At 42.3% G+C, this 27287-nt stretch overlaps 1 protein-coding gene across 3 annotated transcripts in view; it reads left to right on the top strand.

Moving 5' to 3' along the window:
* The window catches only part of LOC128700573 (calcium-activated chloride channel regulator 2), a 49758-nt gene extending 22471 nt beyond the window's left edge, over positions 1–27287 (top strand). For all 3 annotated transcript variants that reach the window (XM_070098892.1, XM_070098893.1, XM_070098891.1), the window contains 8 exons: positions 5626–5784; positions 6990–7178; positions 9522–9692; positions 10331–10433; positions 17042–17185; positions 21074–21150; positions 22162–22306; positions 24280–27287. In XM_070098892.1, the coding sequence (XP_069954993.1) occupies positions 5626–5784; positions 6990–7178; positions 9522–9692; positions 10331–10433; positions 17042–17185; positions 21074–21150; positions 22162–22306; positions 24280–25472 (2181 nt within the window). In that variant the 3' untranslated portion in view covers positions 25473–27287. The remainder of the gene's footprint in view (positions 1–5625; positions 5785–6989; positions 7179–9521; positions 9693–10330; positions 10434–17041; positions 17186–21073; positions 21151–22161; positions 22307–24279) is intronic.

The raw sequence follows: 27287 nt of genomic DNA, 5'->3' as shown, positions 1-27287 counted from the left end.
ACCTGGAGAGGCTGGACATGTGGTCCAGTAACTGGCTCCTCGAATTCAATCCAGCCAAATGCAAAGTCATGAAGATTGGGGAGGGGCAAAGAAGACCGCAGACAGAATATAGGCTAGGTGGACAAAGACTACAGACCTCACTCAAGGAGAAAGACCTTGGGGTGACCATAACACCGAGTACATCACCGGAGGCACACATCAACCAAATAACCGCTGCAGCATACGGGCGCCTGGCAAACCTGAGAATAGCGTTCCGATACCTCAATAAGGAATCGTTCAAGACACTGTACACTGTGTATGTTAGGCCCATACTGGAGTATGCAGCACCAGTCTGGAACCCACACCTGGTCAAGCACGTCAAGAAGTTAGAGAAAGTACAAAGGTTTGCAACAAGGCTAGTCCCAGAGCTCAAGGGAATGTCGTACGAGGAAAGGTTAAGGGAAATCGGACTGACGACACTGGAGGACAGAAGGGTCAGGGGAGACATGATAACGACATACAAGATACTGCGGGGAATAGATAAGGTGGACAGAGATAGGATGTTCCAGAGAGGGGACACAGGGACAAGGGGTCACAACTGGAAGCTGAAGACTCAGACGAGTCACAGGGACGTTAGGAAGTATTTCTTCAGTCATAGAGTTGTCAGCAAGTGGAATAGCCTAGCAAGTGAAGTAGTGGAGGCAGGAACCATACATAGTTTTAAGAAGAGGTATGACAAAGCTCAGGAAGCAGAGAGAGAGAGAGGATCCAGTAGCGATCAGTGAAGAGGCGGGGCCAGGAGCTGAGTCTCGACCCCTGCAACCACAATTAGGTGAGTACACGCACTCACACACTCACACACTCACACACACACACACACACACACACACACACACACACACACACACACACACACACACACACACACACACACACACACACACACACACCTGGAGTTTACCTGGAGAGAGTTCCGGGGGTCAACGCCCCCGCGGCCCGGTCTGTGACCAGGCCTCCTGGTGGATCAGAGCCTGACCAACCAGGCTGTTGCTGCTGGCTGCACGCAAACCAATGTACGAGCCACAGCCCGGCTGGTCAGGAACCGACTTTAGGTGCTTGTCCAGTGCCAGCTTGAAGACTGCCAGGGGTCTGTTGGTAATCCCCCTTGTGTATGCTGGGAGGCAGTTGAACAGTCTCGGGCCCCTGACACTTATTGTGTGGTCTCTTAACGTGCTAGTGACACCCCTGCTTTTCATTGGGGGGATGTTGCATCGTCTGCCAAGTCTTTTGCTTTCGTAGTGAGTGATTTTCGTGTGCAAGTTCGGTACTAGTCCCTCTAGGATTTTCCAGGTGTATATAATCATGTATCTCTCCCGCCTGCGTTCCAGGGAATACAGGTTCAGGAACCTCAAGCGCTCCCAGTAATTGAGGTGTTTTATCTCCGTTATGCGCGCCGTGAAGGTTCTCTGTACATTTTCTAGGTCAGCAATTTCACCTGCCTTGAAAGGTGCTGTTAGTGTGCAGCAATATTCCAGCCTAGATAGAACAAGTGACCTGAAGAGTGTCATCATGGGCTTGGCCTCCCTAGTTTTGAAGGTTCTCATTATCCATCCTGTCATTTTTCTAGCAGATGCGATTGATACAATGTTATGGTCCTTGAAGGCGAGATCCTCCGACATGATCACTCCCAGGTCTTTGACGTTGGTGTTTCGCTCTATTTTGTGGCCTGAATTTGTTTTGTACTCTGATGAAGATTTAATTTCCTCGTGTTTACCATATCTGAGTAATTGAAATTTCTCATCGTTGAACTTCATATTGCTTTCTGCAGCCCACTGAAAGATTCGGTTGATGTCCGCCTGGAGCCTTTCAGTGTCTGCAATGGAAGACACTGTCATGCAGATTCGGGTGTCATCTGCAAAGGAAGACACGGTGCTGTGGCTGACATCCTTGTCTATGTCGGATATGAGGATGAGGAACAAGATGGGAGCGAGCACTGTGCCTTGTGGAACAGAGCTTTTCACCGTAGCTGCCTCGGACTTTACTCTGTTGACGACTACTCTCTGTGTTCTGTTAGTGAGGAAATTATAGATCCATCGACCGACTTTTCCTGTTATTCCTTTAGCACGCATTTTGTGCACTATTACGCCATGGTCACACTTGTCGAAAGCTTTTGCAAAGTCTGTATATATTACATCAGCATTCTTTTTATCTTCTAGTGCATTTAGGACCTTGTCCTAGTGATCCAATAGTTGAGACAGACAGGAGCGACCTGTTCTAAACCCATGTTGTCCTGGGTTGTGTAACTGATGGGTTTCTAGATGGGTGGTGATCTTGCTTCTTAGGACCCTTTCAAAGATTTTTATGATATGGGATGTTAGTGCTATCGGTCTGTAGTTCTTTGCTGTTGCTTTACTGCCCCCTTTGTGGAGTGGGGCTATGTCTGTTGTTTTTAGTAACTGTGGGACGACCCCCGTGTCCATGCTCCCTCTCCATAGGATGGAAAAGGCTCGTGATATGGGCTTCTTGCAGTTCTTGATGAACACGGAGTTCCATGAGTCTGGCCCTGGGGCAGAGTGCATGGGCATGTCATTTATCGCCTGTTCGAAGTCATTTGGCGTCAGGATAACATCGGATAGGCTTGTGTTAACCAAATTTTGTGGCTCTCTCATAAAAAATTAATTTTGATCTTCGACTCTCAGTCTGTTTAGCGGCTTGCTAAAAACTGAGTCATATTGGGACTTGAGTAGCTCACTCATTTCCTTGCTGTCATCTGTGTAGGACCCATCTTGTTTAAGTAGGGGCCCAATACTGGATGTTGTTCTCGACTTTGAGTTGGTATAGGAGAAGAAATACTTTGGGTTTCTTTCGATTTCATTTATGGCTTTTAGTTCCTCCCGCGATTCCTGACTCCTATAAGATTCCTTTAGCTTAAGTTCGATGCTTGCTATTTCTCTGACCAGTGTCTCCCTACGCATTTCAGATATATTGACCTCTTTTAGCCGCTCTGTTATTCTTTTCCATCGCCTGTAAAGGGAGCGCCTGTCTCTTTCTATTTTACATCTACTCCTCCTTTTTCTTAGAGGAATAAGCCTTGTGCATACATCGAGTGCCACCAAGTTAATCTGTTCTAGGCATAAGTTGGGGTCTGTGTTGCTTAGTATATCTTCCCAGCTTATATCGGTTAGGACTTGGTTTACTTGGTCTCACTTTATGTTTTTGTTATTGAAGTTGAATTTGGTGAATGCTCCCTCGTGACTAATCTCATTATGTCGGTCTGGGGCTCCACGCATACATGTCTGAACCTCAATTATGTTGTGATCTGAGTATATTGTTTTTGATATGGTGACATTTCTTATCAGATCATCATTGTTAGTGAAAATGAGGTCTAGTGTATTCTCCAGTCTAGTAGGCTCTATTATTTGCTGGTTTAAATTGAATTTTGTGCAGAGATTTAAAAGCTCGTGTATGTATATATATATATATATATATATATATATATATATATATATATATATATATATATATATATATATATATATATATATATATATATATATATATATATATATATATATATATATATATATATATATATATATATATATATATATATATATATATATATATATATATAAACAGACTGGAAGAAAAAACAGGCGTGAGAACTTATTAAGGAAAAATAGGAAAAGACAGTTTCTGACAACGTTTCGCCCAGTCACAGACTTTTTTCTAGACCAGCAGACTTTCGTTCTTGTTTACTCTTTTCATTCAAGTTGGAAAAAAATATATTTAGAAATTATACAGGAAAGCAGTGGTGTGGCAATAGAGTTGTAAACAAGTGGAACAAACTGTAAGATAACCTCGCTGAAACTAGAACTTTAGGTCGCTTTAAAATGTTGAGAGAGAAGCCGAGTCTGAGCCGAATATCCTCTAGCACTGTTAAAGTCTTCTGTTTTCAGAGTATTTTATTATACAAACTTGTCAACAATTTAGAAGAGTTAAGAGTTCTTATAGGTTCATCATCGGTCAGTCATGTGTTAAAAAGATCTTCTATAAATTCTGGAATATTAAAAAGTATGTCTCGCTTACCTGGAGGTTATTCCGGGGATCAACGCCCCCGCGGCCCGGTCCATGACCAGGCCTCCCGGTGGATCAGGGCCTGATCAACCAGACTGTTACTGCTGGCCACACGTAGTCCAACGTACGAACCACAGCCCGGCTGATCCGGCACTGACTTTAGGTATCTGTCCAGCTCTCTCTTGAAGGCAGCCAGGGGTTTATTGGTAATTCCTCTTATGCTTCGTGGGAGGCTGTTGAACAGTCTTGGGCCCCGGACACTTATGGTGTTTTCTCTTAGTGTACCAATGGCGCCCCTACTTTTAATTGGGTTATTTTGCATCGCCTGCCCAGTCTTTTACTTTCGTAGGGAGTGATTTCTGTGTGCAGATTTGGGACCATTCCTTCCAAGATTTTCCAAGTGTAGATTATGATATATCTCTCTCTCCTGCGTTCCAACGAGTACAAGTCAAGTGCTTCCAAGCGTTCCCAGTAGTTAAGGTGCTTGACAGAATTTATACGTGCAGTAAAGGATCTCTGTACACTCTCTAGATCTGCAATTTCATCTGCTTTGAACGGAGATGTTAATGTAAAGCAGTATTCCAGCCTAGAGAGAACAAGTGATTTGAAAAGGATCATCATTGGCTTGGCATCTTTCGTTTTGAACGTTCTCATTATCCATCCTATTATTTTCTTTGCACTTGTGATCGTGGCACTGTTGTGATCCTTGAAAGTGAGATCCTCAGACATTACTACTCCCAGGTCTCTTACATTATTTTTCCGCTCTATTGTATGGCCAGAGTTTGTAGTATACTCTGTTCTAGTTATTATCTCCTCCAGTTTTCCATAACGGAGTAGTTGGAATTTGTCCTCATTGAACATCATATTGTTTTCCGTTGCCCACTGGAAAACTTGGTTTGTCTTCTTGGAGGTTAACATTGACCTAATTTCTGGACCTATTATGTGCCATTAACCTAATTCCTGGACCCGTTATGTGCCACTGACCTCCTAATTCCTGGACCCATCATGTGCCATTAACCTAATTCCTGGCCCCATTATGTACCATTGACCTTATTCCTGAACACATTATGTGCCATTGACCTCCTAATTTCTGGACCCATTATGTGCCATTGACCTCCTAATTCCTGGACCCATTATGCACCATTGACCTAATTCCTGGACCAATTATGTGCTTTTTGTAATCATTGGCCCATACCCACAGGATGGGTATGGGTTGCATAATAAAGATATTATTATTATTATTATTATTATTATTATTATTATTATTATTATTATTATTATTATAATTATTATTGTTATTATTATTATTCATGTATACTTGGAGCGATATATTTCTCAGTATGTATACACTTAGAATTTACTTTTATCTCTATATTAGGCAGTATGTATCTTTGACGAGTTTTGTGCAACAGATGGCCTTTAGAATTAAATTTCCAATCGCTTCAGTACAAAATATACAAATAATTCAGAAAGTCCCTAGCTTGAACAACATTTCGGGTCAACTTAATAAACCAACCTAATAAAGTAACCTTATAAGGCAGTATAATATAACAATCACTGTGTTTTCAGAGCCTGGCGGAGGAGACTGGAGGACGTGTGCTGGAAGTATTTGATCAGAGGTTTAACGTAAGTCAGCAGTCACTGAGTGTCCAGCACACTCTTGTACAACACCTGCGTACCATCCAGGACAACATCCTCCGCTACACCTCCTACATCCCTAAACTCCAAGCAAGTTTGTCCACTATTCTTGATCGATTTATTGTTTGTTTGATTAATCGGTCAAGACGGTAAGTTATCATCATTATGATAACGAGAACGGGTGATTCACCCGTTCTGGTTATCATAGATTCTACTCTCTTCGTCTGGCTAGTTGATTAGTGGATGGTGGATCGAGCCTCCACCACTTTTCGATGAATGACCCACACGGATTTAGCGCTTCAAATAAATAAATAAAAAAATAAATCTGTTATCACAGCTAGCAGATGTTTTTGAGTTTGGTGTCTGTATCTAGCAAGCAACAGTACACTGTTGCCAATTATGATTTTGTTCGCGGAGAAGCGCTAAACCCACAGGTGTCATACAGCGGCTGGGGAATGTAATGTAATCACGGTTGATCGAAGCAAGGAGAGGACACCTCCAGTTACATGGATCAAGAGCTCTTCACCAACATCGATGCTACTATAGATACCATCACATATTATCACATATTATTGTTATAGATTATCAGTATTTATATTGATAAATTAGACACATATGTAACACTTGGGTATCTTTAATGAGGAAACGTTTCGCCACACAGTGGCTTCATCAGTCCATACAAGACTGATGAAGCAACTGTGTGGCGAAACGTTTCCTCAGTAAAGATACCCAAGTGTTGCATATGTGTCTAATTTATCAACTTGTTGGTTCTTTGAACCATTTATCAGTATTCATATGGATGGGGGAGGGAGAGGGTAGTCTTAATTCCTTGCTTCAAGAATCACTCAAAAACATCAAGAGAACCAAACAAGATATACAGTCCTTGACGACCCTCATTTACTAACAAACAAGATATACAGTCCTTGACGACCCTCATTTACTAACAAACAAGATATACAGTCCTTGACGACCCTCATTTACTAACAAACAAGATATACAGTCCTTGACGACCCTCATTTACTAACAAACAAGATATACAGTCCTTGACGACCCTCATTTACTAACAAACAAGATATACAGTCCTTGACGACCCTCATTTACTAACAAACAAGATATACAGTCCTTGACGACCCTCATTTACTAACAAACAAGATATACAGCCCTTGACCTTGACTCTCCTCCTCTTGACCTGTAGTGTGAGAATATTTTCTCTGTTCCCATTGACCAGCAGGTCTTCATATACATTGTTTTCTGCGTTACATATTTAACAAGAGGACCTGGTGTTTCCTGCTCAGGTGACACAACAACAGCTGCTCTCCAACCCAGCCACCATCGAGTTTCTTCTTGCTAACGACACAGAAGCATCAAGTCTCTTCCTGTACTCCCACTGTCAAAGTTCATACATTGAAATCAACAACAAACCTGTGCCTGGTGCAATAAATATCACCACTACATCATCCATGATGCTACTCTCAAACCTACAGGTAGGTGCATCAGCAACACTGCAATAGGCCTACTGGCCTATTGAACTGTTGCTCATCTATCATCTCACCTAACTCATATTTAAAGATGGTTGATCAGATCCTGATCCACCATAAGGCCTGGTCTCAGACCGGGCCGTGGGGGCGTTTACCCCCGAAACCTTCTCCAGGTAAACTCCAGGTCCAGGTAAAGCCACTCACTTTATTTCCTTAAGTAATGCTTATTAATAATCTTTCTACACATCTACAAATCTCACCTAACGTTGCTTTAATATGTTCATTCGAAACATCAGTTTGTCCATTTAATGTCATTGTTGGAAATTCTGTCTTTATAATATCTTTCTTCAGCACTTTATATGTTCATTGTCTTCCATTTACCCTTGTATAAACTCGCTTCCTCCTCAATCTCTTTCTGTGCTTTTTAAGGAAGTGTAAGATTAGTGTTTTTATTCTCTCTTCTTCGACAATTTTCTCCGAAAGAGTATTAATATAGTTATTCTTTTCCAATTGTGTAAAACTCTTATGTAGTAAGACTCTTCAGATTCCTGTGCTCATACATCTTAGAAAGAAGCTACTCAGTCTATAAGTCTTAATGTGAACACTTATACACCGTTGCCTTGGTTTCAAACATGGCCCATTTAATACATCTTTCATACCCAGACTGATCAGGTTTCATATTATTTAATAAACAGGTATTGCAAGTAATTTCTTTAACCGGGACTAACAACTAATCGTGGCTAAAGAAATTTATGTTTAACTGCATAAATAACTGTACTTTTTATCCACTGCACCAACCAATCCCAATCATACACAAATAACCCTCACATAGAAGAGAGGAGCTTGCGACGACGTTTCGGTCCGACTTGGACCATTTATGCGGGTTATATGCGTATCGTTCCAGTCACGGTATTGTGCCTTTTTTTTGTTATCAGTCCCAATCAGCTTGATGCTTAAGTTAAACCAGAGGCATTACGTGGACTTGAACTGACCCCCAGCGGGTGTAACACAAACATGCTACCACTAAATAACCATATAATAAATAACTTATATATAGTCATACATGTGTGATAGTCTTCATGATTGCCTTAAATTACTTTTTACAGAATTCTCAGCGTTATCTCGGGTAAAAGGTTGACAGGAACATTGTAATATGATCAGGTGGTATCTTGCACTCAAACTGTTATTGGAAAAAAACTGATTTGGATTGGTTGAGCGACCTAGACAGCGAAGTGGTAGAGGCAGGATCCATGCATACCTGGAGTTTACCTGGAGAGAGTTCCGGGGGTCAACGCCCCCGCGGCCCGGTCTGTGACCAGACCTCCCGGTGGATCAGAGCCTGATCAACCAGGCTGTTACTGCTGGCTGCACGCAAACCAACGTACGAGCCACAGCCCGGCTGGTCAGGTACCGACTTTAGGTGCTTGTCCAGTGCCAGCTTGAAGACTGCCAGGGGTCTGTTGGTAATCCCCCTTATGTATGCTGGGAGGCAGTTGAACAGTCTCGGGCCCCTGACACTTATTGTATGGTCTCTTAACGTGCTAGTGACACCCCTGCTTTTCATTGGGGGGATGTTGCATCGTCTGCCAAGTCTTTTGCTTTCGTTGTGAGTGATTTTCGTGTGCAAGTTCGGTACTAGTCCCTCTAGGATTTTCCAGGGAATACAGGTTCAGGAACTTCAAGCGTTCCCAGTAATTGAGGTGTTTTATCTCCGTTATGCGCGCCGTGAAGGTTCTCTGTACATTTTCTAGGTCAGCAATTTCACCTGCCTTGAAAGGTGCTGTTAGTGCGCAGCAATATTCCAGCCTAGATAGAACAAGGCTTAAGAATGTGTATAGTATGAGTGACAGAGCTAGGGGAGAGGAAACCCAGTAACTGTCTAGGGAAAGGTGGGGCTAAGAGTTGAGAATCTATCTCATTGGGGCTGTAAAACAACAGTGCCATTAGGTAGAAAGGTTTGCTGACTTTCTGTAATACTGGTGGTGGTGATATTAGCATACTTTCCTGACGCCTGTGAGGCTGCAGTTCGAGTCACGTGTGGTTCCTCCCTCCTCATATTGTTCAGGTTACAAGTGCTAAATTTTAATGTGCCTCTGAAGCAGCTTGATTCCCTCAATTTATTTATCGACCTCTGTTTTTATGTGCGCGAAATTATTTCTGCTATCAAATACCTATTACCCAGATTTTGCAATCTTGCTGCTGTGTGCAGACTTTTATCTTAATTGATTCAGTAGATAATTGAAATCTAAACTTGAAATGAGTTTGAATAAGCTTAATTACTTACCTAATTACTTACATAATTACTGACCTAATTACTTACTTTTATTTTCTGTTTGCGTCGTGGCACAGAGGGGCAGGAACACTATAGAAGTTGGTTTTGAGGAGTGTTCAGAACCCCAGCTGGCAGAGGTGTTAGTGCAGCAAGAAGAGAAACATCTGCAGGTGGAGTTCTGGGCCTCACACGACCTCAGCTTCCTCGACCTCACCAACCCTCAAGATCCTGTTGTCCTCTTCGTCAAGGTCAGTGAGGAAAAAAGATGGTGTTTCTGGAGCAGTGACTGCAGTAAAATCTTATCAACGAGAAGTATCTGCTATGAAACTGCTAGTTGGGGAGAGGTGACTTGTGAAACTGATAGCTGGGGAGAGGTGATTTATGAAACTGGTGGTTAAGGAAATGTGGCTGGAATGAAACTGTGGTTGGAGAGGAAGTTGGTGGATGTTTAAGTTAATTAAACTTGGGCATGGGGCAACCATTGGGGCAGCCTACACATCTCACAAACACCAATGAAACCCAGCCCCTCCCATTCATATATTTGTCCAATCTCTTTTTAAAGCTACCCAAGGTCTTAGCCTCTGTTACCCTACTCGGAAGATTGTTCCACGCATCCACAACTCTGAAAAACCAGTACTTACCTATGGCCTTTTTAAATCTAAATTTATCTAACGTAAATCCATTATTCCTGGTTCTTAAATCAGTTATTTCTGGTTGTTGGTGGTGGGAGTGTTTATAAATCATGAAACAGGGCAATTGTCTCCTAACACTGGTCTCTATCAAAAGGTAATCCGTAACTGATAGCTAAATTTTTCACCTCATTTAAACAAGAGAATGAGTGCCTAGAAGTGTGACTATAGGTCTCACCTGCACGACGTACACCCAGGTAACACAGGACAGCAGGCTGATAGTGGGTGCCCAGGTGGTGGTCGTGTTCCTGGTGGGAAACGACAAGTATGAACTTCCACTCTACGACAACGGAGGAGGAAGTAAGTATGTTTTCACCTGTGCCATTTTTTCCTCTGTTCTTCCTGAACAATGTTCAGTAATGTTGCTCTAACCTATCATCAAGTCTAAATACTGTACCAGTCAAGTGTTACTATCGTCTACAACTTATCAAATGATGTTCCCCATTATTACAACCCAGGAATCCAAATGGCCTGTTATCCCGGGTGTAATGGGAGCAAAATAAACACAGCAGAAAAAGTTTAGACTTATTATCCTTCACCAATTTAGAACAGCAATATGTACACTATGTACAGTGATAAGTATAGTGCACTCCACGGTAAGCAAGGCAGAAATAGAAGCCACAAGATAGCAGACCGTGCTTCAACCAGCTCTAGAATGGGAATGACAAGGGCAGACAGGAGAGCGGTACCCACATAACCTCTGCGATTGCCAAAACTATCTTATTGGCTAGAACCTGGTCACTAGTTGAACGACGGGGCCCCATCATCAACTCTTAGCAACCTGGTTTGCTGGTTGGGGGAGATAGCCTGTAAATGAGGGTGTGTACATGCGCCGAAGGTTACGTACTCTTTGCATGCCACACCCCCACCCCGAGAAGGCTCAGGATTAGGCTGCCACCTCCCAGTGGTAACCGTGCCGCCATGGCACAAAATAATGGGACCGCCTTTCCTCTCCACCATCCAACTCTTAGATAGAGCTCAGCTTTTCTCGTGACCAAAAGCCAAACCCTAAACTTAGAGTGAGACAGCAGTCAGACAGGCTAGCATAGGTCCAAGATACAGGCGGACAGTAGCCCGCATCCCCTCACTAAAAAAAAAAAACCCACACCAGGGGATAAAAAAAAAGAGCGTGAAAAGGGGTTACCACAAATAACATCCTAACCTAAATAAATAAAAATATTAGACTCTAGATAAAGAGTCTGCCAACATATTTTCTTTGCCGGCAATATATTTAATGGAAATATTATAGGGCTGCAGCCTTAGCGTCCAGCGTATGAGCCTTGTGTTGTGGTTCTTCATGGCTTGGAAATATACTAGAGGATTGTGATCACTGTAGACTGTGACCACCTGCGATGTCTGGCCCACATAAACATCGAAATGCTCCAAAGCCAGTACCAGCGCGAGGGCTTCTTTATCAATGGTAGAGTAAGCCCTCTGATGTGGCTGGAACTTGGCTGAAAAGTATGCTACAGGCTGCAACTCCTCATTCTCGTTTTGTAATAGTACCGCCCCAACCCCAGACTCACAAGCATCAACCTGTAATGAAAAAGGTTTGGAGAAGTCTGGAGACAAGAGAATGGGTGCAGTACACAATAATCTTTTTGCTTTATTAAAAGCAGTGTTACAGTCTGAGGTCCAATTAAAGGGAACTTTGTGACTGGTAAGAGAGGTAAGAGGGGCTACAATATCTGAGAAATTCTTACAGAATCTTCTGTAAAATCCTATCATGCCTAGGAAACGTTGAAGAGATTTCCTATCATGAGGAACTGGATAATCTTTAATAGCAAAAACTTTAGCAAGTTTAGGTGCAACTTTACCACTACCTACTTCATGGCCTAGAAAAGTGATAGTGGCCTGGCCAAAGGAAGATTTAGATAAATTAACTGTTAAATGGGAACTCTTAAAGGTCTCAAAAAGAGCCTTAAGTCTAAGTAGGTGTTTATCCCAAGTATCAGACACCACAACAATATCATCTAGGTACGCTGCCGTGCCTTCAAGTCCTTTAATAGCCTGATGGATAAGTTTCTGGAATGAAGAGGGGGAATTTTTCATTCCGAAGGGGGTAACTGTATTGATAATGACCTCCTGGAATTACGAAGGCAGAGATTTCCTTCGCCTTATCCGTCAAAGGTACCTGATAGTAGCCTTTAAGGAGATCTAACTTGGACACAAAAGTAGCCTTACCCACAAAGTCAATTACGTCATCCAGACGAGGAAGAGGGTAAGCATCTGTAATGGTGACCTCGTTCACCTTACGGTAGTCTGTACACATACGAAACCCTCCATCAGCCTTCTTCACAAGGATGCACGGTGAAGCCCATGGACTAGATGACTCCTCCACTAAACCATGCTTTAACAAAAATTCTACTTCCTGCTGAAGTAGCCTTTGCTTTTCAGGATTAGCTCTGTAGGGGGAGAGTTTAATTGGTTTAGAGTTTCCCACATCTACATCATGATAACCTAACGTACATTTTTTCGGCACATCCGGAAAAATATTAGGATATGACTGTAGAAGCTCCGTTAAATATGTTGCTTGAGTTTCAGATAATCCCTCCATTAAAGGGCTAGGATCCTTGAGGACAGAATTTGAAAGTTTAATATTAATTTCAGAGATAAAGTGCAAAGAATCAGAGTCGTCCTCAGAGGTAGAGGACAGAGTCATTACTGGGACTTTATCTGGTGTATGAAAAGACTTTAATTGATTGATGTGGTAAATTTTAGTTTTTGAGGTCTTATCAATGGGAGCTACCACATAATTTACATCAGATAATCTACTTACAATCTGCATAGGTCCCGTAAATCTAGCTTTCAAGGTGTGGCCAGGTATAGGTTCCTACACCAACACCTTGTCTCTTGGATGGAAGGAGCGGAATTGTGCACTTCTGTCATACCTCTGTTTCATCTTACTTTGAGCTGTCTTTAGGTTAGCCTTGGCTAACTGACGTGCCACCTGCAACCTTGAAGACGGGTTGTAGAGTGTTGAGCTAACGTCTTCTGCCATCCATCCTTCTTTGAGCACCCGAAGAGGACCTCGTACATTGTGCCCAAAGATCAGCTCAAACGGACTATACCCTGTAGACTCTTGCACCGTCTCTCGTACTGAGAACAACAAAGGTAGTGATTCATCCCAGTCTGTAGGAAAGTGCATGCAAAAAGTTCATCATTGTTTTTAATGTCTAATGGAATCTTTCCAAGGCGCCTTGGGACTGAGGATGATAGGCAGTGGATAAGTTGTGGATTATCCCTAACCTAGTTAATACTTCCCTAAATGCTTTGGCAGTGAAGTTAGTACCTTGATCACTTTGAATAGTTTTAGGAATGCCAAAACAAGAAATGAATTTTGTTAAAGCTTTGAGAATAGCTTTAGTATTAATACTATGCATGGGAATTGCTTCAGGATATCTGGTTACTTTATCCATAATCGTAAATAAATATTGATTTCCCGACTTTGACCTAGGTAGTGGACCTACACAATCTATAATTAAATCTGCAAAAGGTTCTCCATCAGCAGGTATAGGTTGGAGAGGTGCAGGTTTAATGGAATGTCCAGGTTTCCCTACTTGCTGACATTCTCGGCAATACCTAATATGATTCTTCACATCTTTCTTTAATTTTGGCCAATAAATTTCTTTTGTGATTCTATACAAGGTTTTTGTAATTCCTAAGTGACCTCCTAATGACGTATTATGAGCTATATTTAATATTTGAGGTCTAAACTTGGTTGGAACCACTAACCTGTCATACAATTGCCGGCCCTCTATCTCCTTACCAGTCTCAGTGCAGATCAAATAATCTTTTTTAACTTCATACTTGACCGGATGACCCAAAGAGGATTTACCCATGGCTGCCTCAAAAGCGAATTTTAAAGAAGGGTCCTTTCGTTGTTCCTCCCGGAAGGACAGTCCCTCGGGCACGGAAACAGAGACATCTGGCAATCCTGCAACCTGGGAATAGGAAGGCTTGATCGGGGTCTGTTCACTTGATTTAAGAGGCTCCGGCCGGTGTGCCTCATAAAACAACGTGGCTATTCCGAGATCGGAGTCGTCCAAGGATAGGTCAACATTCTCTCCAGACAACCCTTGGGATGTTGCCTGAGTTATGGCCAACACCGGAGAAGAATTAATCATTATAGGTTCAGGACACTAACAGTAGTAATGTTATTACCCAGTAATAACATGGCATCTTTCATGGGAAATCCTTTTGAGACACCTACAGTCAAGTACCCAGTGTAATATTTGCACTGTACATAAATTTTATGCAAAGGAACAGAATATATAGCTCCTCCAAATGCTTCCAATAAAACAGAGGAATTCAAGGAAGTGTTCTCTGAAAGGGGTAATATTCCTTCTCTTACAAGTGAGCAATATGCTCCAGTATCTCTAAAGGTCTTTACTTCAGTTGTTTCTGAGTTTTCCTGAAGGGAAATAAGACTCGTGCAATAATAAGGGGCCATACCTTTTTCTACTTCTCTAGGGGACATGTTACTAGGGATATTAAAGATTTTCCCAATGGGTTGGGGTTTATGGGGGCAGTTGGGACGGATGTGACCTACTTTGTTACAGAAGAAGCAGACGACAGGCTTGCCCTTTACTCCCTGCTGACGTTGCAAATGGTGTCGTTCTGGCTGGTGTCTCTCTGGATACTGTTGTCGAGATGCACCATGAGTAGTTTGCCTCTCCGCAGGTGGACCATAAGTTGAGAAGCGTGGCTCACCAGGTGACTTAGTTGGCTGACGTAGACGTTCTCCCTCCGGCTGGCATTTCATTCTCCAAGGTTGACGATCTCTGCTCATGCCAGGCTGTTGAAAAGAGAGACGGGACCGCTCGGAAAAGGAGCGGTTAGTTTCGAAGGTATCAGCCAACCTGGCTGCCTCCAATGCAGTGGTTAAGTCACGATCCTGCAGAAAGACTCGAACCTCTGGTCCCACAGAGTCCAGCAGTTATCAATCAGAATAAGCTGTACCAGCTCCTCAAAGGTAGAGACACCACTTGCTTTATACCAGCTGGTAAAAGCTTTGGTTTGCTGTCTCACAAAGTCCACTAGGGATTGACCAAGCTGCCGCCTGCTTAATTTAAAAAGCTTACCGTATTTGGCTGGGATACATGTATATGCTCCCAACACTGTGGTCTTCACTACTTGATAATCAGAAAATTCAGCGTCATTTAATACTGACGTAAATTCCTGTGCCTTACCCAATAATGCTGTATGAACCAACGATGCCCAATGTTGTTCCGGCCACCTCAAGGCTCGAGCCTGATTTTCGAAGCTTTCGAAAAATTGTTCTGGTTCGGCCTCATTGAAGCGGGGAACAAGCTGTACTGCTTTTTGTAAACTAAAATCATTTACAGAATGCGAAAACTGCCTCCTTTCTCTTTCCCCATCAAATTCTTCCCTTGCGAATGCTCTCTGTTCCCTAGTTTGCTCAAGATTGATTTTTGCCAGCTCAAGTGCCAACGACGCTGATTCACCCTGAGACAACCCAGCTGCACTATACTGACCATTTTGCTCCGTAGGTGTATCATCTTCCTCGTGCGAGAACATAGGAGTTTTTGCCCTAGCTCCCGTAGAGGGAGGAGTCTGATGTGCCATCTCTTCTTCTATAAGTTTGTCAGCAATCAGTGAACGCAGTTGCGCAGCTGTGAGAGTGCGTTTGTATTTAATGCCAATGGAACGAGCAATTTGCCAACAACGCTGTAGGGACAATTTAGGTAGGTTATGCAAAGTATATGCCGACACCAGACGTCTGACTCGTCTAGGTGGCATAAGTTATTCGCTATGCACAGTAAGATTGCAGAATACCCCTACGTAACACGTTAATTTGCAGAACACGCTTAGCTATGCACAGTACTATTGCAAAATACGCATACAAGCAAAGCCGGCTGCAAAATTCTCCACACCGAACAGGCTAGTAACAACTGACACGCAAAATTTGTAAAGCAATGCCAGACAGCTACACTGTTCTAGAAGATTGACCTTAGCGAAGCGAGCACACCGAACAAGCTAGTAGCGAGCTGTTGAACGATCACACAATAGCAAGGCTGACCATAAAGCAACTGACACGCAAAATTTGTAAAGCAATGCCAGACAGCAAGCTGCACAATGTTCCTGCTACGAGCTTCACCCTAAGCTCAACCGTTTCTCTAAGTCCAGCTCCAGCTCTCGGACAGGCTACCCATATTACAACCCAGGAATCCAAATGGCCTGTTATCCCGGGTGTAATGGGAGCAAAATAAACACAGCAGAAAAAGTTTAGACTTATATTATCCTTCACCAATTTAGAACAGCAATATGTACACTATGTACAGTGATAAGTATAGTGCACTCCACGATAAGCAAGGCAGAAATAGAAGCCACAAGATAGCAGACCGTGCTTCAACCAGCTCTAGAATGGGAATGACAAGGGCAGACAGGAGAGCGGTACCCACATAACCTCTGCGATTGCCAAAATCATCTTATTGGCTAGAACCTGGTCACTAGTTGAACGACGGGGCCCCATCATCAACTCTTAGCAACCTGGTTCGCTGGTTGGGGGAGATAGCCTGTAAATGAGGGTGTGTACATGCGCCGAATAAAGGTTACGTACTCTTTGCATGCCACACCCATAGACATGTGTCCATGTGAAGATGTGTTTATGTTGTGTTCTTGTCCCCTACGCTAAACTTGTAGGGTGTCATACAGTGCCTTGGAAAATCGAAATTAATTAAGTTTAATTCGAGGATCAAATTTATTATTATTGAATAAAAAGGCACAATACCGTGACTAGGACAATACACAAATAACCCACACATAGGATAAAGAAACTTATTATTATTATTTTATTATTATTATTATTATTATTATTATTATTATTATTATTATTATTATTATTATTATTATTATTATTATTACTATTATTATTATTCCACTAGGTCCTGACGTGACAGGAGGGGATGGAGTATACTCCAGGTACTTGGTTTACGTCCCCAGTGGTAGAAGTGCCTACACCCTTCAGGTCAACGTCTCCTCTACATCCTCCTCCAAGATCGTGGGTACCACCAGCAACACTAAACCAGGTCACTACTCTCCCTATTTTCATAGCATTGACGGGGAAGCGCCTTAGGTATTACACAACACCTGTGAAATGGGATTCAATAAATTTATAATCCAATGAAAGGCAGGTCAAATCTAAAGTCAAAGATTTATTTCCACATGATACAACACGATACAATGTTTGTACAAAGATGGATGACATTTACTTGTGCATGCAATGTGACCAGCTCTTACTGTATTTTCCGGCATATAAGGCGCATTAGTTTTTCCACAAAAAGTCTTGGAAAATCAACCTGCGCCTTATATCCTCAAGGTCAAGGTCAAGGATAGGCTTTGGGTTACGCTTTAGCGTACAGTAAGAGAATAATTAACCCTTGAATATGGTTACTGATTTATCATTATGATACTTCTGTAGTGCGCCTTATATGCTGGAAAATAGGGTAATTTGCACGACTAACAACATAGTCACACAAAATCCCCAGAGCTCACCAACTAGAGGTGGCAGTGTACTACACTATGTGCGAAGGTATATGAAAATTTGTCTTAAACGCACTGTATGCATAGTGGCTTTTGTTTGCGCCTATCAGTGTTCATTTTTTTAGTATACCGTATTATTATTATTATTATTATTATTATTATTATTATTATTATTATTATTATTATTATTATTATTAGGTGCTTGGCGGAAATGAGTGATGATATATAGTTTACAGTGTATAATGTTAACTGAATTTTGCAATGTTCATTTTTTTTCGGCCAAATTGCTAAAAAAAATTTCTTGAGGGTTAATTTGGGCTCTAACCCAACCCAACCTAACCCAGTTCAGTCAAACCCAACCCAACCCAAACCAAGCAAACCTAACCTAAATTAATCGAACGTGATCGTACCGAAATGTCATCTAACAGTTATAGTAAATCCTGATTCATCAGTGGTAGTCACATTACCTTGATTCATCAGTGGTAGTCACATTACCTTGATTCATCAGTGGTAGTCACATTACCTTGATTCATCAGTGGTAGTCACATTACCCTGATTCATCAGTGGTAGTCACATTACCTTGATTCATCAGTGGTAGTCACATTACCTTGATTCATCAGTGGTAGTCACATTACCCTGATTCATCAGTGGTAGTCACATTACCTTGATTCATCAGTGGTAGTCACATTACCTTGATTCATCAGTGGTAGTCACATTACCCTGATTCATCAGTGGTAGTCACATTACCTTGATTCATCAGTGGTAGTCACATTACCTTGATTCATCAGTGGTAGTCACATTACCCTGATTCATCAGTGGTAGTCACATTACCTTGATTCATCAGTGGTAGTCACATTACCCTGATTCATCAGTGGTAGTCACATTACCTTGATTCATCAGTGGTAGTCACATTACCCTGATTCATCAGTGGTAGTCACATTACCCTGATTCATCAGTGGTAGTCACATTACCTTGATTCATCAGTGGTAGTCACATTACCTTGATTCATCAGTGGTAGTCACATTACCCTGATTCATCAGTGGTAGTCACATTACCTTGATTCATCAGTGGTAGTCACATTACCTTGATTCATCAGTGGTAGTCACATTACCTTGATTCATCAGTGGTAGTCACATTACCTTGATTCATCAGTGGTAGTCACATTACCCTGATTCATCAGTGGTAGTCACATTACCTTGATTCATCAGTGGTAGTCACATTACCTTGATTCATCAGTGGTAGTCACATTACCTTGATTCATCAGTGGTAGTCACATTACCTTGATTCATCAGTGGTAGTCACATTACCTTGATTCATCAGTGGTAGTCACATTACCTTGATTCATCAGTGGTAGTCACATTACCCTGATTCATCAGTGGTAGTCACATTACCCTGATTCATCAGTGGTAGTCACATTACCCTGATTCATCAGTGGTAGTCACATTACCCTGATTCATCAGTGGTAGTCACATTACCTTGATTCATCAGTGGTAGTCACATTACCCTGATTCATCAGTGGTAGTCACATTACCTTGATTCATCAGTGGTAGTCACATTACCTTGATTCATCAGTGGTAGTCACATTACCCTGATTCATCAGTGGTAGTCACATTACCCTGATTCATCAGTGGTAGTCACATTACCCTGATTCATCAGTGGTAGTCACATTACCCTGATTCATCAGTGGTAGTCACATTACCTTGATTCATCAGTGGTAGTCACATTACCTTGATTCATCAGTGGTAGTCACATTACCTTGATTCATCAGTGGTAGTCACATTACCTTGATTCATCAGTGGTAGTCACATTACCTTGATTCATCAGTGGTAGTCACATTACCCTGATTCATCAGTGGTAGTCACATTACCCTGATTCATCAGTGGTAGTCACATTACCCTGATTCATCAGTGGTAGTCACATTACTCTGATTCATCAGTGGTAGTCACATTACCCTGATTCATCAGTGGTAGTCACATTACCCTGATTCATCAGTGGTAGTCACATTACCCTGATTCATCAGTGGTAGTCACATTACCCTGATTCATCAGTGGTAGTCACATTACCCTGATTCATCAGTGGTAGTCACATTACCCTGATTCATCAGTGGTAGTCACATTACCCTGATTCATCAGTGGTAGTCACATTACCCTGATTCATCAGTGGTAGTCACATTACCCTGATTCATCAGTGGTAGTCACATTACCCTGATTCATCAGTGGTAGTCACATTACCCTGATTCATCAGTGGTAGTCACATTACCCTGATTCATCAGTGGTAGTCACATTACCCTGATTCATCAGTGGTAGTCACATTACCCTGATTCATCAGTGGTAGTCACATTACCCTGATTCATCAGTGGTAGTCACATTACCCTGATTCATCAGTGGTAGTCACATTACCCTGATTCATCAGTGGTAGTCACATTACCCTGATTCATCAGTGGTAGTCACATTACCCTGATTCATCAGTGGTAGTCACATTACCCTGATTCATCAGTGGTAGTCACATTACCCTGATTCATCAGTGGTAGTCACATTACCCTGATTCATCAATGGTAGTCACATTACCCTGATTCATCAGTGGTAGTCACATTACCCTGATTCATCAGTGGTAGTCACATTACCCTGATTCATCAGTGGTAGTCACATTACCCTGATTCATCAGTGGTAGTCACATTACCCTGATTCATCAGTGGTAGTCACATTACCCTGATTCATCAGTGGTAGTCACATTACCCTGATTCATCAGTGGTAGTCACATTACCCTGATTCATCAGTGGTAGTCACATTACTGTCGCATAAATCATTCCAAAGTGTTAAAACACTCTTCATCTTCACCAAAGTTGCAAACTGTCATGGAAGGTAAATTCTTATAATTTACAGTGGGTAAACATTCCTGTAACTTGCTTGTTTATCAGCAGAATATTAGCAGAACGACTGGGATGAATGCTGGTGCTGAGTCACCGGTGTGTGATAAACTACACAGAAGGGGATGTCCGCTTTAGCGAAAACCCGTTGTATGGAAAGTGACTGATGCAACGGACCATATCCGTTGTATCGAGGAACTCGTAGACACGAACGTCCAGTGTAGAGTACTGAGTCGCTACAGTATTACAGTTCAATACAGTAAATTACAGCGCAGTACCTGAAAACATGAGTTAAAAATTATGCATAATCTTCCTCTCGTAAAAGTATTTGTGTGACTGACATCTCCTAGGATAACAATTCGTACATTAAATCAATATTTGCGCCTGAATTGGGATGCGTTGTTAGGTATAATAAAAAAGTAAGTAAATGGCTGAGTTTCACCAAGTAACTGACGTGAATATTAACCAGTATTATATAAAAAAAAAAGCCAAATATTTGTAAAGTGCTGGAATCTTATCTTAAATTCTTAACTAACTGTGTGTATTGTGTTTCCTGATGGCGGTACAGATCTCACCTGCTGTGGTAGTTCGCTCCCCATACACCTCCTCCCTGCTCAAGACTTCACTGCAAACTATGTTTCTGTGGTTAGTTATTCTTCACCTTCTGTATGTTGTACACACATCTAGGAAACTTTAATGTGGTTGACGAGCATGATCCAAGGACATAATTTTATTATTATTATTATTATTATTATTATTATTATTATTATTATTATTATTATTATTATTATTATCATGGGGAAGTGCAAAGCCCTTAAGGGTCATGCAAGGGGTAACTGGATGGGAGGTAATTAAGTTTAATCTATAGGAGAGGAACAGATCCTTTTTCTTGGATCAAGAGCCTTTCACGGGCATGAAGGCTTCCCTCCTTCCCATAATGAAGAACCAGTGACATTAACGACAGTAGGGTTTAGGAACATTATCCTCGCATATAATATAATGGCACGATGCAGGAATGAGGTAACTGATGCAGGAGTGAGCCAGGTGAGGTAGGAATGAGGCACGTGGTGAAGGAGTGAGGTAGCTGATGTAGAAGTGAGGCAGGTGATGTAGGAGAGAGGCAGGTGGTGTAGGGTTGAGGTAGGCAATGTAGGGATAACTGAATAAGTAAGTTTATTTAGGTATACACAATTACAGTTACATAGAATTATCATACATAGCAGTATATGTGTAGAGAACCTGGGATAACCCAAAAAAGTCAGAGTGACTTATTTCCATTGGGGTCCTTTATAATTACCGAGATGCCTGTAGAGACCTCGGGTAACTATTAGGAGTCTGTTTTATGTTGTACACACTATTATTACTACTCTATTACTACTACTACTACTATTATTACCACCAATATCATAACTACTACTATCACTACTACTATTATTACCACCAATATTATAACTACTACTATCACCACTACTACTATAACTACTACTACTACTATTGCTGCTGCTCCTGCTGTTGCTATCACTATTTCTACTTCTGCTACCACAATTACTTCTTCTGCTACCACCACCACCACTACTACTACTACTACTACTACTACTACTACTACTACTACTACTACTACTACTACTACTACAAGTGAAGGAGGTGGTGTTGCAGATGGGGTCAGCTGTCGTGGTGAAGGTACCAGGTCTGTTAGACATCTTTCCACCAGCTCGGGTCACTGACCTACGTGCCCACACCTCTGAAGACCAGGTCATCCTCACCTTCACTGCTCCCGGGGATGACCTCGACCGTGGGTATGGTAAGTTATCGCTTAACTTTTTTTTTTTAACAAGTCGGCCATCTCCCACCGAGGCAGGGTGACCCAAAAAGAAAGAAAATCCCCCCCAAAAAAATACTTTCATCATCATTCAACACTTTCACCTCACACATAATCACTGTTTTTGCAGAGATGCTCAGAACACAACAGTTTAGAAGCATATACGTATAAAGATACACAACATATCCCTCCAAACTGCCAATATCCCAAACCCCTCCTTTAGAGTGCAGGCATTGTACTTCCTATTTCCAGAACTCAAGTCCGGCTATATGAAAATAACCGGTTTCCCTGAATCCCTTCACTAAATATTACCCTGCTCACACTCCAACAGCTCGTCAGGTCCCAAATACCACTCGTCTCCATTCACTCCTATCGAACACGCTTATGCACGCCTGCTGGAAGTCCAAGCTCCTCGCCCACAAAACCTCTCTTACCCCTTCCTTATCTTATTTAAATAATCGCCCTTAAGTCAACCCTATATTATCGCCTTCAAGTAGTAATCTGTTATCACATAGCGGCCTCAGCTCACAGCTGACGGACCAGGGTTCGATTTCAGGACGAACGGAAGTGTTGGGCATGTTTACTGACACTGCTACCCTTGTTCACCACCTAGCAGCAAGGCAGGCAATATGGTGCGGTATTTCTTCTTCCGTGTTTTCGCACCTGTCAGAAATACCTTCCTGTAATTTCGTACCTTTATGTTAAGCATACATGCTGGTCTGACAAATGGTTATTACCTGGAGTTTACCTGGAGAGAGTTCCGGGGGTCAACGCCCCCGCGGCCCGGTCTTTGACCAGGCCTCATGGTGGATCAGAGCCTGATCAACCAGGCTGTTACTGCTGGCTGCACGCAATCCAACGTACGAGCCACAGCCCCAGCACATGCAAAGTCGTGAAAATCGGGAAGAGCGAAGAGGACTGGAAACAGATACAGGCTCAGGGGACAAAGGCTACAAACCTCCCTCAAAGAGAAGGATCTCGGGGTGAGCACAGTTCCGAGCAGATCACTATGAAGTACACGTCAACCAATTATCCTCACCAGTAAAACACGCGTCTGGCAAATCTAAGGTTAGCTTTAAGAAATCTAAACAAGGAGTCATTCACGACTCTGCATGTGACATATGTCAGGTCCATCTTGGAGTATGCAGCACCAGTGTAGAACCCGTATCTGGTAAAGACTTTCAAGAAGTTGAAAAAGGTGCAAAGGTTTGCAGCAAGTCTGCTCAGCAACACAGCCGGGTGCATGCACTCGCATCTCCGGGTGCATACACTCGCATCTCCGGGTGCATACACTCGCATCTCCGGGTGCATACACTCGCATCTCCATTGTCGGAGTTCACAGACTCGAAGCTAAAGAATTACAACAATACTAATCCTGGAGACTAAAGGAGCTAAATCTGATGACATTAGAAGACAGACCAGAAGTGACACGACAATAAGGTTCCATATACCTAGATAAATTGACAGGGTAGTCAGTCAGACTGTTTGAGAAAGGCGGTAATCAGGTACACGAGGGCACAGCTGGAAGTTAAAAACACAGATGAGTCACAGGAATGTTAGGGATACTTTAAAGTTGACAGGAAGCGGAGTGACCTTCATAGCAAATTGGAAGAGGCAACATCCACACGCAGCTTTAAGACTAAGCATGATAGGACTCACGCAGCCAGGTGAGGAGAAAGCCAGTAACGAAGAGACGGGGCCAGAAGCAGAGGTTTGATCCCTGCAACCACAGGTGAATACACAACATATTAAATAGTGAAGCTTAGGACACCACAGGCATTGTTCTATTATTGAAGCTAGAGATAATTCCAGATAGATAATTACAAGTAGATAAATACAGATAGATAATAAGCACAATAAAGTTTCTAATATTTTCTTTTAATTTGAAATATTACAATAGTGACTGAATTATTCCGAGATACTTGCCACAATAATGCATTACCTTTTCTGTACAGCAATGGAGTATCGTGTGTTTTGGAGTGATGATGGTGATAAGTGGATGCTGGTGGATACTGCCATCTATGTTGTGGTGGAGGGTGGCAGTGTGGCCCAAGTGATGGTGTCGCCACTTTTATGTGACCAGCTAGTGCACTACCGCGTGAGGGCGAGAGACACCCGCATGCAGGAAGGCCAAGATTCCAACGTGGCCTCTGTTCAGTCCTCCTGCAGCTCCCTCACAACTTTCGTCCCAACGGACTCTCCCACAGATGATTGTCCTTCTCACGCTGGTGCTATATGTGGAGCATTCTTCGGGGGACTAGTAACTGGTGTTCTCATTGCAGCCTTGGCTTACTTCCTCTACTTTAGGTTCTGTAAGACATCAGACAAGGCTTTGCCAACCAGTAGTCACTTGAAGCAGAGCAATGTACAAAATAGTACTACCAACCGGCTAAATACCTCCTACACAAACCCTGCTTTCTCGAATGACTCCGGGAACTCACATCGAAGCACACCTGATCAGAATCGAGCGTTGTCATCCCATCCTCCTCCCCGAGAATCCATTCAGACTAGCTATAGAGACAGAGGCTCGAGGAACCTTGCGAAGCCTGAAGCACAGATCACCCAAACCAGATCACCTTCAGGAACCACTCAGACAAAACCACTTTCCATACAGATCAATCAGACCAGTAATCCTATAGTACAGGCCAATCAGACTAGGCCTCTTTCAGCACAGATTCCTCAACATAGGCCTCCTGTAGAGATCACTCAGCCTAGGCCTCTTGCAGCACAGATCCCTCAACATGGGCCTCCTGTAGAGATCACTCAGCCTAGGCCTCCTTCATCACAGATCCTTCAACATAGTCCTCCTGTAGAGATCACTCAGCCTAGGCCTCCTTCAGCACAGATCCCTCAACATAGGCCTCCTGCAGAGATCACTCAGCCAAGGCCTCTTCCAGCACAGGTCACTCATACAAGACGACCTTCAGCAAATGTCACCCTGAATAAGTCTAATTCAGTAGAGGTGAGTCAGACCAGAAAGTTATCGTCAAATCCAAGCGTGCCGCCTCAGCTTCCCAGGCAATATTCAGTACATGCCACACCTCCGGCTGTTCCACCACAAGCGGGATACATCAGCGATGAAGATGATGCTAACGATGACACAGCTTCGCAGACCTCTGAACTAATATACGACACTGCCTACTCTTAACTCCCTCGTGACCTGCTCAGGTTATAAATCAAACTCTGTTGTGCTTCGAACAATTCACTACCAACCCACAAATTAGAAATTAAGTAATGTTTCTGTCCATCATAAACATTATCACCTAGTGACTTAATGGTCGAAAATGGATCAAAACATTCAGTTTCCATTTCCAGGTTAAATAAACCGGAGCTGATGTGTAAATTGTATCATGAATATATACTGTGTATGTTTACTTACCTCATCATATTATTAATGGAATCCGGTACCGACAAATTGATGAGTAAGACACATACAACACTTAGGTATCTTTATTGACGTAATGTTTCGCTTGTGCTGCAGACTTCATCAGTCAAATATAGAAATACAGAGATGAATTACAAACCTGGAGATAGTAGACAGAATGGAGAGGAAGTATGAGTATTTGCTTTAGGATAAGAGACTGATAATTATCTTCCATCAAGTGTGATGGACTGATCACCCCACACTACCTCTCCACTTACTCTACTCTTTCCAACATCGTCAATCATCTCTGTCCAACTGGTGAAGCTTGTGTCTTGTGGTTCAGTTACATGTGTAATTTACAACCTTGCCATTTATTCTTGGTGTAGTCCTGTTGAAGGGCTTATTTTTCTATACTCTCTCCCTATGCCACGTGGTATTTTATATACCATATTTAATATCCTTTCTTTGCTCTCCTTGTGCACACTTTCACTTATATGAGCTTGTGAGAGTAAAGTCTATCTTTTGGGTAGTACGTAAGGTGTTTACACTTGTAAGTCATGCTGAGATGTTGTAGATTAATAAGTTATCACTGCATTGTGATGTTTGTACCCCTCTAAGAAGATTTGGTAAGTCACAGTGCCTTCTTGGGTCACCTTACCAATTTTCACGAACAACATAGCTAGATAAGCCATTCATGAAAATTATGTATGCAGACGAAAATGTGTGGAGGCCTCCATAATTCCTGCCATTAATATTACCTCACAGAAACCCGGCAGTTTTAACATATGCAAGTCAATATCAACTTTCTGTAATACTGAGGCTGCAAAAAGAGCAGCTACTGTCTCTTTAAGCTTCATGAAATCCAAGTCATTCACAGGTGGCATGAAAGAGAAACTGAAACAAATCTGAAAATGAATCAGATACATGATCCATGTCAAGTAAGACATCAGCGGTTCCTCTTTCTAAATCACTTTCCCCAAAACAACCATAATAAATCGTAACCAAAACTTCGTTCTGAAGCCAAACAGGATGGCTTAAATTGTACTGATTCCTTTGTCACATAACACTCCTCCACAAATCGTGCGTGTTGACGGCTATGTTCATCAACCCATTGGTGCAGCTGGTAGTGGCACTGTTGTCATACAAAGTGAAGGCTTCCACATAGAAACTGGAGTATGAATCAACGCTTAAGCTTCCACTCTCAATTGAACTGTTTGCCGTCAAGTGCGTCCATGTATCTAAGGATGATACCTAACTGTAACTGATTATATCTATCGTCCATACATTCTCTTGACTCAGAGAGTTCCAATTGTGGCATGCTTGTGTTAGAAGCCAGACACAGGTATGGTTGACCTGTAGACAATGGAATCAGAGTCCACCTTCAGTGAATTCCATTTCACCAGGAGCTGATCTACTATGAAACTAATGAAGATTAAGCTTCAGGGCCCCTGTTCCCAGAGGGGCCCAGAAGTGACTTTAGTCCACAATGCTTAAAAATGTTGGGTCTACTGTATGAGATGGGGCTGCGAAGGGGCCCCCATAACAGTTCAAGCTTCAGGGCCCTAAAAATGTAGGTCCGCCACCGCATTACACACTAGT

Source organism: Cherax quadricarinatus, chromosome 65 (genome assembly GCF_038502225.1).
Source record: "Cherax quadricarinatus isolate ZL_2023a chromosome 65, ASM3850222v1, whole genome shotgun sequence".
Taxonomy (NCBI): domain Eukaryota; kingdom Metazoa; phylum Arthropoda; class Malacostraca; order Decapoda; family Parastacidae; genus Cherax; species Cherax quadricarinatus.
Note: the sequence above shows the minus strand (reverse complement) of the source record. Positions and strands in the feature narration are given on the sequence as shown.